At 43.8% G+C, this 14,149-nt stretch overlaps 1 protein-coding gene across 2 annotated transcripts in view; it reads left to right on the top strand.

Annotated features, from left to right (window-relative positions):
• Nucleotides 1-14,149, top strand: part of dnm3b (dynamin 3b) — a 57,185-nt gene that overhangs the window by 37,802 nt on the left and 5,234 nt on the right. Inside the window, exons 15-20 of one of the 2 annotated variants that reach the window (XM_079613536.1) lie at nt 4,736-4,744; nt 8,299-8,412; nt 8,955-9,064; nt 10,335-10,446; nt 10,588-10,752; nt 11,164-11,402. In XM_079613536.1, coding sequence (XP_079469662.1) covers nt 4,736-4,744; nt 8,299-8,412; nt 8,955-9,064; nt 10,335-10,446; nt 10,588-10,752; nt 11,164-11,402 — 749 coding nt within the window. The remainder of the gene's footprint in view (nt 1-4,735; nt 4,745-8,298; nt 8,413-8,954; nt 9,065-10,334; nt 10,447-10,587; nt 10,753-11,163; nt 11,403-14,149) is intronic. The other variant, XM_079613537.1, reaches the window with a different exon arrangement.

Here is a 14,149-nt window from a genome sequence, read left to right as displayed (position 1 = left end):
TAACAGCAGCAGAAGAAGTAATAATGGCAGCAGGATTAACAGTAGTAGCAGCAATAACAGCAGCAGCAGGAGTGAAAAACAGCAGCAGCAGGAGTAATAACTGCAGCAATAACAGCAGCAGCTGGAGTAATTACAGCAGCAATAAAAGCAGCAGCAGGAGTAATAACAGCATTAGCAATAACAGCAGCAACAGTCATAATAACAGCAGCAGCAATAACAGCAGCAGCAGCCATAATATCAGCAGCAGCAATGACCACAGCTGCAATAACATCAGTAGCAGCAATAACCGCAGCAGCAGCAATAACAGCAGCAGCAAGAGTAATAACAGCAGCAGCAATAACAGCAGCAGCGATATAACCGCAGGAGTAAAAACATCAGTAGCAACAATAACCGCAGCTGCAATAACAGCAGCAACAGGAACAGCATCAGCAGCAATAACAGCAGCAACAGGAGTAATAGCAGCAGCAATAACAGCAACAGGAGTAATAACAGCATCAGCAGGAGTAATAACAGCAACATGAGTAATAACAGCATCAGCAGGAGTAATAACAGCATCAGCAGCAATAACAGCAGCAACAGGAGCAATAACAGCAGCAGCAATAACCGCAGGAGTAATAACATCAGTAGCAGCAATAACAGCAGCAGAAATAACCACAGTAGCAGCAATAACCGCAGTAGCAGCAATAACAGCAGGAGTAATAGTAGCAGGAGTAATAGCAGCAGCCGGAGTAATAACAGCAGCAATAATAGCATCAGTAGGAGTAATAACAGCATCAGGAGTAATAACAGCATCAGCAGGAGTAATAACAGCATCAGCAGGAGTAATAACAGCATCAGCAGGAGTAATAACAGCTGCAACAGTAGTAATAACAGCATCAGCAGGAGTAATAACGGCAGCATTATGAGTAATAACAGCAGCAGCAGCAGGAGTAATTACAGCATCCGCAGGAGTAATAACAGCAGCATTATGAGTAATAACAGCAGCAGCAGCAGCAGGAGTAATAACAGCATCCGCAGGAGTAATAACAGCATCCGCAGGAGTAATAACAGCATCCGCAGGAGTAATAACAGCAGCAGCATGAGTAATAACAGCAGCAGCATGAGTAATAACAGCAGCAGCATGAGTAATAACAGCAGAAGGAGTAATAACAGCAGCAGCAATAACAGCAGCAGCAGGAGTAATAACAGCAGCAACATGAGTAATAACAGCAGCAGCAGGAGTAATAACAGCATCAGCAGGAGTAATAACTGAAGGAGTAATAACAGCATCAGCAGGAGTAATAACAGCATCAGCATGAGTAATAACAGCATCAGCAGGAGTAATAACAGCAGCAGCAGGAGTAATAACAGCAGCAGCAGGAGTGATTACAGCATCAGCAGGAGTGATAACAGCATCAGCAGGAGTAATAACAGCAGCAACAGTAGTAATAACAGCAACAGCAATAACCGCAGTAGCAGCAATAACAGCAGCAGCAGGAGTAATAACAGCAGCAGCAGCAGGAGTAATAACAGCAGCAGCAGCAGCAGCAGGAGTAATAACAGCAGCAGCAGCAGGAGTAATAACAGCAGCAGCAGCAGCATGAGTAATAACAGCAGCAGCATGAGTAATAACAGTAATAACAGCGTCAGCAGGAGTAATAACAGCATCAGCAGGAGTACTAACAGTAGCATCAGGAGTAATAACTGCAGCAGCAGCAATAACATTAGCAGCAGCAGCAGCAGAAGTAATAACAGCGGCAGCAGGAGTAATAACAGCAGCAGCAGGAGTAATAACATCAGGAGTGATAACAGCAGCAGCAGCAGCAGCAGTAATAACATCAGCAGCAGGAGGAGTTATAACAGCAGCAGCAGCAGCAGTAATAACAGCAGCAACAGCAGTAATAACAACAGCAGCAGCAATAACAGCAGCAGCAGCAGAAGTAATAACAGCAGGAGTAATAACTGCAGCATCAGTAATAACAGCAGGAGTAATAACAGCAGCAGCAGCAAAAGTAATAACAGCAGCAGCAGGAGTAATAACTGCAGCAGCAGCAATAACAGCAGCAGCAGAAGAAGTAATAACAGCAGGAGTAATAACAGCAGCAGCAGCAGAAGTAATAACAGCAGGAGTAATAACAGCAGCAGCAGGAGTAATAACAGCAGCAACAGTAATAACAGCAGCAGCAGGAGTAATAACAGCAACAGGAGGAGCAGGAGTAATAACAGCAGCAGCAGCAGGAGTAATAACAGCAGCAGCAGCAGGAGTAATAACAGCAGCAGCAGGAGTAATAACAGCAGCAGCAGGAGTAATAACAGCAGCAGCAGGAGTAATAACAGTAGCAGCAGCAGGAGTAATAACAGCAGCAGCAGGAGAAATAACAGCAGCAGCAGGAGTAATAACAGCAGCAGCAGGAGTAATAACAATAGCAGCAGGAGTAATAACAGCAGCAGCAGGAGTAATAACAACAGCAGCAGGAGTAATAACAGCAGCAGCAGGAGTAATAACAGCAGCAGAAGGAGTAATAACAGCAGCAGAAGGAGTAATAACAGCAGCAGAAGGAGTAATAACAGCAGCAGCAGGAGTAATAACAGCAGCAGCAGCAGGAGTAATAACAGCATCAGCAGGAGTAATAAAAGCAGCAGAAGGAGTAATAACAGCAGCAGCAGGAGTAATAACAACAGCAGCAGGAGTAATAACAGCAGCAGCAGGAGTAATAACAACAGCAGCAGGAGTAATAACAGCAGCAGCAGGAGTAATAACAATAGCAGCAGGAGTAATAACAGCAGCAGCAGGAGTAATAACAACAGCAGCAGGAGTAATAACAGCAGCAGCAGGAGTAATAACAGCAGCAGAAGGAGTAATAACAGCAGCAGAATGAGTAATAACAGCATCAGCAGGAGTAATAACAGCAGCAGCAGCAGCAGGAGTAATAACAGCATCAGCAGGAGTAATAACAGCATCAGCAGGAGTAATAACAGCAGCAGAAGGAGTAATAACAGCAGCAGAAGGAGTAATAACAGCAGCAGAAGGAGTAATAACAGCAGCAGCAGCAGCAGCAGGAGTAATAGCAGCATCAGCAGGAGTAATAACAGCAGCAGCAGCAGGAGTAATAACAGCAGCAGCAGCAGCAGGAGTAATAACAGCATCAGCAGGAGTAATAACAGCAGCAGCAGGAGTAATAACAGCAGCAGCAGGAGTAATAACAGCAGCATGAGTAATAACAGCAGCAGCAGGAGGAGTAATAACAGCAGCAGCAGCAGGAGTAATAACAGCAGCAGCAGCAGGAGTAATAACAGCAGCAGCAGCAGCAGGAGTAATAACAGCAGCAGCAGGAGTAATAACAGCAGCAGCAGGAGTAATAACAGCAGGAGTAATAACAGCAGCATGAGTAATAACAGCAGCAGCAGGAGGAGTAATAACAGCAGCAGCAGCAGGAGTAATAACAGCAGCAGCAGGATGAGTAATAACAGCATCAGCAGCAGGAGTAATAACAGCATCAGCAGCAGGAGTAATAACAGCAGTAGCAGCAGGAGTAATAACAGCAGCAGCAGGATGAGTAATAACAGCATCAGCAGCAGGAGTAATAGCAGTGTAGCAGCAGGAGTAATAACAGCAGCAGCAGGATGAGTTATAACAGCAGCAGCAGGAGGAGTAATAACAGCAGCAGCAGCAGGAGTAATAACAGCAGCAGCAGGATGAGTAATAACAGCATCAGCAGCAGGAGTAATAGCAGTGTAGCAGCAGGAGTAATAACAGCAGCAGCATGAGTAATAACAGCAGCAGCAGGAGGAGTAATAACAGCAGCAGCAGCAGGAGTAATAACAGCAGCAGCAGGATGAGTAATAACAGCATCAGCAGCAGGAGTAATAGCAGTGTAGCAGCAGGAGTAATAACAGCAGCAGCAGGATGAGTTATAACAGCAGCAGCAGGAGGAGTAATAACAGCAGCAGCAGCAGGAGTAATAACAGCAGCAGCAGGATGAGTAATAACAGCATCAGCAGCAGGAGTAATAGCAGTGTAGCAGCAGGAGTAATAACAGCAGCAGCATGAGTAATAACAGCAGCAGCAGGAGGAGTAATAACAGCAGCAGCAGGATGAGTAATAACAGCATCAGCAGCAGGAGTAATAGCAGTGTAGCAGCAGGAGTAATAACAGCAGCAGCATGAGTAATAACAGCAGCAGCAGGATGAGTAATAACAGCAGCAGCAGCAGGAGTAATAACAGCAGCAGCAGGATGAGTAATAACAGCATCAGCAGCAGGAGTAATAGCAGTGTAGCAGCAGGAGTAATAACAGCAGCAGCAGGATGAGTTATAACAGCAGCAGCAGGAGTTATAACAGCAGTAGCAGCAGGAGTAATAACAGCAGCAGCAGGAGTAATAACAGCAGCAGCAGGAGTAATAGCAGTGTAGCAGTTCTATTTTGCCAAGACCAAACATATCAACATTGTCTGCCATATCAACCATTACCATCCCAAACACTCAGAGTTGTCATGACAGAACTGTGTTTATGACACTCCAGATATTAATGCTGTTTAGTTTTTTGTTGCTTTTTGTTGTGCTTTGACTTTCTTTCTGCTCTGCTTCTATTACCTTCATTTATCCAATGCAGGATAAATGTTCTTCGGTTTTGATCATGTTATGGACATTTTAAGTTTGTATGTTTATGTTCTGAAAAACACGTGTCATGTTTTCTTCACCTCCCTCCTGTGTGAACGAGCGGCTCCTGCATGACGAGCTGTTGTCTTTTCCCTCAGGAGCTCCAGGTAAGAGCGACTGTGTTATTTCTGCTCTCTGTCTCATAGACTGTGACTGTGATGCGAGATTGTTGATGCATCATTACATCAGCATTCACAAAGTGTTATCTCACTCAAGTCCTGTATGTTTCCTCATTACTTTAATTTAGAGTGACATGTCACCTCTGTGTGTTATTTTTCACATTGCCATTCCCATGGCTCTCTCTCTGACACGACGTGGTGCTCTGTGTATCAGTAATGTTGTACTGCCTCTTACAGTGTAGACCTGATGTACACACACACAGCGTAGGCCTGATGTCACACACACACACACAGTGTAGGCCTACGCCATTACAACACAATCTTTAGACACTTAAGACACAAAAATGTCTGAATTTCATTGCATTAGATTAAAAAAATCAAACCAGCTTTTCTCTGAATAACTTTTCTGAGCGACTCTATTATCAATTATTTTTAGCCAGTTGGTTTGATATACAAGAGGTACAAGTGTACCAAGTGTAATAATTGACAACGGGCTGCTGAATTATTGAGAAATTACACACACACAAGGTGTAACTCTTTGAGTGTGTATTATTTTTCAAGAATTCAACAGCCTGTTGTTACTTATTGACAATAATTATATTACAGTGAATTAAGAATGGGCTTTTCTTATGGTTCCCATTCACACCAGAATGGATTAATCAGAGAACTGATTACTGATATTCAGAGAAATGGAACATCTGAAGCATCAAATATGATTTAAAATCAAAAGAACATATTGAGTTTCCTGTCATGTTAGTGGAGATTAGAGTCTGTGTTTGATGGCCTGACTGGTGTCAGCATGTGTAAAACGCAAGCAGGCGTTCCTCTTTTTACCTTCAGCGTAGTGTGGTAAAGTTGGTGATTAGTTGCAGGGATGAGAGGTAAGCAAGGGAACAGGACGATGCTGTAATATCCACGTGTAGGTCAAGGTTAAGGAGCATGTGTGTGTGTGTGTGTCTCTCTCTTCAGGCCTCGTCTCCTCCAGCTTCTGGCATCATTGTAAGCATCAGGTTCTTGTGTGTAATAATAACTGCACTGGAGGTGAAGAACAGCACAGCGTAGTTCAGTTCAGCACTGCATGCGTCAGAGAGAACATCTACTGTCGGCTCTCTCACACTCGATTCACAAAGTATTCAGAAAGTCTTGCATTTCTTCACACTGCAGCTTTATTCTGAAATGTTTTCCACATCTACACTCTACACCCTATAAGAACAGAGCAAACACTGAAAGATTGCATTCAGACCCTTTGCTGTGACACTTGAAGTTCAGCTCTGGATAATCTTTGAGAAGCTTCTACACTCTGATTGGAGTAAAGTTGTGGCATGATTTGGAAAGACACACAACTAGGATACGTTCTTGGAACATTTTGCTAACGTTCCCATTAAGTTACGAAAACATTATTTTTGAATGTTCAAAACATCCAATGTTTTAAATGTTTTAAAAATGTGTTTTATTGATTATATGAGCGCTAAAGGAACATTTCATTATATCATTCTTCACACATTATGGGAATGTTACTTTAGAATGTTCTCTTTCGATGTTAGACGAACACCCAACTGAGACCTATCAGAAAAAACGCTTCATGAACGATGCATAATGTTTTTGTTCTAATGATATGGGAACGTTATTAAAGACCAGATAAATTTGAACAAACGTTCTTTTAAAGTTACTGGAAGAACGTTTGTTAATAACTTTCATTGTTGGCTGGATAAGAGCTAAACATCCATATCAGAGAAACCATCAAGGCAAGAGGTCAGAGGAACGGCCTGAAGGTCTCAGAGACTGTGACTGTGGATGAAGTCGAGGCACAGATCAGGGGAAAAACACTTCATCTGCATTAAAGGTTCACAAGAGCCTCCTAATGGAAGACTCTTCCTAGAGCCAGACGTCCAGCCGAACCGAGCGATCGGGATAAAGAAGCTGATGTCTCTCCAGAGATCATGTGTGGAGAACCTGACAGAAGGAGAAATGAACACATGAACACCTCAGCTCCAGACGTCATGTCCGCTCATCACCTGCACAGTACCATTGAGGAGATAAACATGGCCAAACACAGAGATCTGAGGGGGTTTCTCTGATAAACATGGCCAAACACAGAGACCTGAAGGGGTTTCTCAGATAAACATGGCCAAACACAGAGACCTGAAACTGAGACCTTACTGAAACCTGCTCCAGAACCCCATTCAGGCCTGGAGGTACTAGCCTGGTTCTACCAGACTCTCGTACATTTCATTTGTACAGAGAGTCTGGGCTCTCTCCATTGACAAGCGTTAACTTCCTTGAAGGCGGATACTCTGTTGAAGTTTAAAACTATAGAATCTGCCCAGAGCCACTCTGGATCTGCCGTAACCAATCGCTAACGCTTGGTCGTGACGTATGATGACTCAAACTAGCGCACAATCCCAACGTCATCGTTCTCAGCCACTCCTTCTGTTCGCTGATTGGACCAGTAAAAAATTGACCAGAGAAAACCCAAGAATACACCACAATCCCAGACGTAGTACTGAAGGAAAATGAATATTGAGCGGAAGTACGTAGGAGGGCGGAGCCAGGCTGTGAAGGTACAGCCGAGAGTGTCTTAATCAAACATCTGTGGAGAGATCTGGAAATCACGGTCGTCCAACCGGACAGAGCCCGGAAGAAGGGAAGAAAACCAGCACATGTTCAAAGCTTGTGGCGTCAAACCCAAGAAGCCTGAGGCTGGACTCGCTGCCAATGGTGCTTCAGCTAAGGGTCTGAATACTTATGCAATGAAATATGTCGTTTCTTTAATAGATTTGGTCATTATGTGTAACTGAGTGTAGATGGATGGGGATGTGAAGGACTTGCTGAATGCACTGTACTGTAATGTGTGGAGTTGTACACAGAGCACTGCACTCGCTCTTGTTCACTGACGTCTCGTGTGTCTCGTGTGTCTCAGAGACAAGAGTTCAACACTTCAGACGCATGCTTGAGACCTCATTACAATCCCTTTACTCAGACTCTGCTGAAAATAACTACAATTAATAAATGAATTACAGTAATGAAAGTGATATATCGGTCAGCTGTAATCCTGGATGCTGATTGGCCGATACTGCGTTCCAGTTGATTCCTCCATATAGTAACAGCTTTGGCTCTTTAATCGTATCACTGCACATCTGCCAGAGCTGGTCAGTATTGTGTTTGAAACATGCTTGTTTGAATATGAATGCTTTCTGTAGTAACACACTACACCAGTAGGTGGAGACAAGTGACTGTGTGTCATTAAATCCTCCGTTCAGCGGGAATCAGACACGAGACTGTCGGCCCCTGTTCACTCATATAGTACACTAGGTCTCTATTTCTACAATACTTACAGCTTGTGCAGTTTTTCATTACTTGTCACAGACAAGTATTTTACACGTCTTCTTTTACACACGCCTCACCTTGTTGATTTCTCCCATCGATCACAGACTTTACTCATCCACACTTTGCATTGATCAGTGTCATATGTGTGTTGATCAGTGTTGTGCTTCTGCATGTAGCCGAGTTCGCGATGTGACGCGTCTTGTTTCCTCCGTCAGGTCATCCGTAAGGGCTGGTTGACCATCAATAACATCAGCATCATGAAGGGCGGTGCGAAGGAGTACTGGTTTGTGCTGACTGCCGAGAGCCTGTCCTGGTTCAAAGACGACGAGGTGAGCGCTTTCGTCCTGATAAGGGACATTTAACCATATCGTCCAATGCATCACGAGCTGATGGGAAAAAGTAGACCTGTACATATCTATTGAAACAGTCAGATCTTCTCCATTCATTTGTGCTCATTAAAGCTGTTTGTTATTTCCACCAATCAGAACTGCTAAAATAATCTCTGGCTTCCCCCTGTCAGCCATTGGCCAGACAAACATATAACCCCACCCCCAAACTCACGCCATTGGTTGAGTCAGTGTTGAGACAGTTACATTTGCAGACAGTTCAATCAACGAGTGTCATTGAACTGTTTAACTTCTTAAACACAAATAATTCTGTTTTTAAATAATAAATATTCTCCTTCCAACTTTCTTTTTTTTCCAATTTACCTGCATTTCTCTCCCAACATGGCATTATATAGTCAGATTTCACAGCTGTTCTTTCATTCCCAGAAGCTGTGGCAGTAGTTGTTTGATGTTTTATAAAGAGATGTGATGACACCATGAGTGAGTTTGCAGTGCCGTACCAAACACTGCTGCTCATCCCACAGGAGAAGGAGAAGAAGTACATGCTGCCCTTGGACAATCTGAAGGTCAGAGACGTGGAGAAGAGCTTCATGTCCAGCAAGCACATGTTTTCCATCTTCAACACAGAGCAGCGGTAAATGGATTTTACCATTTAAAAACCAACTAATTTTTGTTTAAAATAAATTTTAGCATGGTCAGAGCTGTTTGACATGAACTAATTTCATGTCATTAGTTCTCAAAGACCACAGCAGATTTCCATCAGCAAGAGACAAACGTTTTGGAATTAAGACTTGGACCAAGGACGATAACTATAACTATAAAAATAATTTTTTTAAGATTAAAAACCATCCCAATTCAATGAGAATAGCGAAGTATAAATAGCAACAATAACGACACAATATACAAGGAACGATATCATTGGAATCACTTTGACGATTATTTTTTCCAGCTGATGAATAACTGCGTTTCCATTCAAATATGCAAACTGACCTTATGTGCAAAATTGGAATATTACATCAAATGTTTGCGATTAAAGCACTGTTTCCATCCAGTGAGTCAACGAGAATAAAATTGGCACTTCCTCATAAACAGTTGCTAAATATCACTAAGAAAAGTAGGAGAAGCCACTGTATATAATAATTTTCCTATAAATGACTTGACTTGAAACGCAATAAATGCAGTCATGTTATCTTGCATTGTAGGCAGATGCTGCTGTTTAGTCTGTTGGCTGGTAACAATGTATCTGAGCACATTTTATTTATTTTTATGCACATTTTTAGAATTTATGTGCAGCTTGGATTTTCCATCCAGCGTTTTTTATGCAATATTCCGAAATGCACATAAAACAATATCCGGATGGAAATATAGCTAATGATAAAAATATTGACAGCCAATCAAAATCCATCCTGCTTTAAATAACTCGTGCATTTAAAGTGGCAGACAACAAAACTGTTATAATAAACAGAACGATATTGTGATTTTGTGTGGACACTAATGTCATTATAGTTATCATTCTTGATGTGAACAGACTGTAGAATGAACTTCACTTTTGATCTGTTTTTCTTGGGGGCCATTCAGTTTAGAATCAAGAAATTTGGAAGTTAGTCTTTTTTTTCTTTAATCTTACTTTATGGTTATTATTATGATGATGACACTTACACAAAAGCCGGATTGGGTTAATCTTCATACCATAGACCCAGTGAGAGCTGTCATGCTTCAGACTTGAGTTTTAAAATTTTGTAGAGCGTTTTCTAGAGCGTTTCAAGAGTTTCTACAATGCTTTGTGATCTGTGCTGATTTAATCTGCAGATATTTATTCTTTTGGGACGGCATTTCACCCTTTGGTGAATGTTGGAAGAGCCTGGCGGAGGTTTTCATTTGAATGATGGCTTGTTTTCCCTCAGGAACGTCTTTAAGGACAGTCGTTTCTTGGAGCTGGCCTGCGACACCCTGGAGGAGGTGGACAGCTGGAGGGCGTCGCTCCTGCGGGCCGGAGTCTATCCGGAGAGGGCCGTGGTGTGTAACGGCTCATGTCTGAGACATCAGCACACACTTAATATCACTTACTGAGATACGCCTCAAAATCTGAAGCATGACACTTCCTTGACACTTATCTTAACCGTTGGTCACTTTGTGTCCCTTGACTCTTCCTGCCAGGTGGAGAGTGATAGTTCTGGCCCTTCAGAGAACTTCTCCATGGATCCTCAGCTGGAGAGGAAGGTGGAGACCATCCGCAACCTGGTGGACTCCTACATGGCCATCGTCAACAAGTGCATCCGGGACCTCATGCCCAAGAGCATCATGCATCTCATGATCAATAATGTAAGCGGGATACACCATGAGAGATTTTATTTCTGATTGCTTTAGAACTGATTATTCAAATGTTTAGTATTTGAACCATCACTGTTAACAAGATCAAATACAAGACACAATATCTGAGAGAGGACAGAAACCTGGGAAGTTTGCCTCTGCTACTCAAGAACGTTACTGTATTTACACAATCATGTACATGCTCCAACTGAAACATTGTGAACTCACTATTCGCTTTTATTTCATTGAAGCATCTGATGCTCCGGTACAGTTAATCAGAAAGAGTTCATTCTTGGAAAGTGCACTTGATACATTTGCATGTCTGTGCCTCTGCGTGGAATAAGAGCATAACCTCATAACCCCTGAGTGTACTGTATTTACATGATAATATGACCTAATGAACATCATGCTCCACTTCCTCAGGTGAAAGACTTCATCAACGCAGACCTTCTGGCCCAGCTGTACTCGGCCGGAGACCAGAACGCCTTGATGGATGAGTCTCAGGAGCAGGTCCAGCGGAGGGAAGAGGTGCTGCGCACACACCATGCCCTGAAGGAGGCCCTGGCTATCATCGGGGATATCTCCACCTCCACCATCTCCACCCCGGTGCCGCCTCCTGTGGACAGCTCCTGGCTGCAGGCCGGGCAGGGCGGCTCTCGGAGGTAACTCTCGCTCCCAGTCTGATATACCTCAATCATGGATGGCAGTTTAATGTTCAATGTTCAACCTCAAAAAGGTTGCCCTGGGGTCTTCTTTGCCTGTGCCTCAACCATAAAGGAAGCACTCTGCTAAAAATCCAGCATTTCTGGTCCCCAGCATAAGGTATGTTTTGCATTCTGGTAGATCAGCTCAGGATTGATTGAGAACAGCATGACTATGCTGGTCCACCAGCTAGACCAGCACTATGCCAGCATAAACCAGCCTGGAGTAACACATAATTCATGCTGGATTGTTCAGCAGGGAAGTAGGGAAGTTGTGATCCAGTGAGTCAACTGGAGGTGCAGAACATGGTCCGATGAATATGTTGTGTAAGTAAGCTGTGGTGGGTGGAGGACTTGAGGTATCATTCACCATTCACCATGCAAACTGAACCATAGGACACTAGAAACTGCAGTTTGGTCCAGGCTGATTATGAATCGGGCCTTTCCTAGGTGCTCAATCAATGCAGTCATTTCTGCAGGGTGGTTTTGGTTTCAGAACCGTCCGGCTGGACCAGCTGTCCTTGGGCTCCTTAATGCATTAGCTACATATATTATCCTTGAAAACCTCAATGGGACAAGTGAGGACTTAGTGCTGGTGCATGACTCCAGCTGCTCTTGTGAGGGCACTTCAGCTGTGGCTCCACTGCCTTTCATGGAAGTGGATGTGGTAGATGCCAAGATGCTAAACATTGGGATGTTGAGTTCAGATCATTCCCTCTCCGACTTCTCCACAACTCATAAAACAGGAAAGAAAATGGAGCTCTTATCCCCCCAAACACTTTATCTAGTTATTACCTGGATGCCATAATACATAAGGACAGCCACAACACAGAAGAGACAGATTGATGAAGCCAATCATGGGGATCATTAGAGGGATCCATGATAGATAGAGACAACCCAGGCAAGAGCTGAAGTGTATACAATCCTAGTTCATATGGCTGACCACCATCTAATTTCTTACACAGTCTTTCTCAGTCACATTAACACAAAACCTCTTGAAATTTGCAGTGCTCACCAACTGCTCTCCATGGACTTAATCTTATATGTTGTCATATACCACTGCTTCCACTTGCAGTTGAATGCTCTGAAGGGACCTTTCTGACAGCAATTTGACAGTCTCTCCGGACTAACATTACACACAACAGAGAGGTAATCTCAAGTTTCAAGTCTTCTGTTCTTGACCATCCCATCCCAAACTCACGGCAGACCTCAGTGGAGATGCAGCTGAAGTTATAGCCCCTCATCACCGCTCCTATAAACACAACAGTGTGTCTGTCCCGCAAGTGTGGGAGTCTCCCAGTGTCCTACTAAAGCAAGGGTGTCCAGTCTTGCTCCTGGAGAGCCACCGTCCTGCAGAGTTTAGCTCCAACACGCCGGGCTGCAGGTTTGTAGTGATGCTGAAGACCTTGATAGGCTGGTGCAGATGTTTAATTGGGGTTGGAGCTACACTCGGCTGAAGGTGGCCCTCCAGGAGAAGGACTAGATATCCCTGTACTACAGAATGTACTGGCTGGTCATCAAACATAACACCCGGCATTCTGGAAGACCTGGAAGTGTGGTTGAGCCCTGCTGCGGCACTACAGTGGCTCGGAAAGCCCTCGTCTCCATTTGAAATTGAGGAATGAAGTACAGTTCCTGTGATGCTCTGATCAGAGATCTTTGACAAAAACTGATGACTGTGTTGAAAGCAGAGAGGTAATCTCAAGATCTCAAGTTTCAAGTCTTCTGTTCTTGAACATCCCAAAATCACTGGCAGAGCTCAGTGGAGACACAGCTGAAGTTAAAGCCCCTCATCACCGCTGCTATAAACAAGTCAGTGTGTCTGCCCCACAAGAGTGGGAGTCTCCCAGTGTCCTACTAGTGCAAGGGTGTCCTACTAGTGCAAGGGTGTCCTACTAGTGCAAGGGTGTCCAGGGGCTGGAGCTACACTCGGCTGAAGGTGGCCCTCCAGGAGAAGGACTAGATATCACTGTACTACAGAATGTATTGGCTGGTCATCAAACATAACACCCAGCTGCGGCACTACAGTGACTCAGAAAGGCCTTGTCTCCATGTGAACTTAAGGAGTGAAGTACAGTTCCTGTGATGCTCTGATCATGTCAGAGCCGGGACTAGAACTCGGGTCTCTGGTGTGAGAGTCAGGCCCTGTTTACACGATGGGAAAACACAGATATTTCTCTGCGTTTTGGCCTGTCATTTACACGAAAACGCAGTTTTTATCCCAGAAAACGATTATTTCTAAAAACTCCGGCCAAAGTGGAGATTTCTGAAAACGCCGGTTATATGTTGTCGTGTCAACTGGGAGAAACGGGGTTTTAGGTTCTCTCTTGTTGATTCTGAGGATTCTGATTGGCTTGCATGGCTTTATCCTTCTCCCTACACTGCCGCCCATAGGTTTGGCATAGTTATGATGGCGCTCTACGGCGTATTTATGCGGGTTGTGTGCACAATGTTATTATTGAAAACGGTGGGGGGGAAATATTCGTTTCTCTAAATACCCGGCTATGTGTAAATGTGGCCTCAGACTCTCAATCCTTGAGCCACTGGAGATGGTGAACCCAACAGTGAAATCCACAGCTGGAGCAAAAATCATCAAAAAGTTATCCTCAAAAACAAAACCAGTCCAACGGGGCTTTTCACAAAAAATATTTCAAAATGTTTCCAAAGATATTCAGCAAAAAACTTGAGGAGAAAGTCCACAAAAAACT

Source organism: Phoxinus phoxinus (genome assembly GCF_949152265.1).
Source record: "Phoxinus phoxinus genome assembly, chromosome: 5".
NCBI lineage: Eukaryota > Metazoa > Chordata > Actinopteri > Cypriniformes > Leuciscidae > Phoxinus > Phoxinus phoxinus.
Note: the sequence above shows the minus strand (reverse complement) of the source record. Positions and strands in the feature narration are given on the sequence as shown.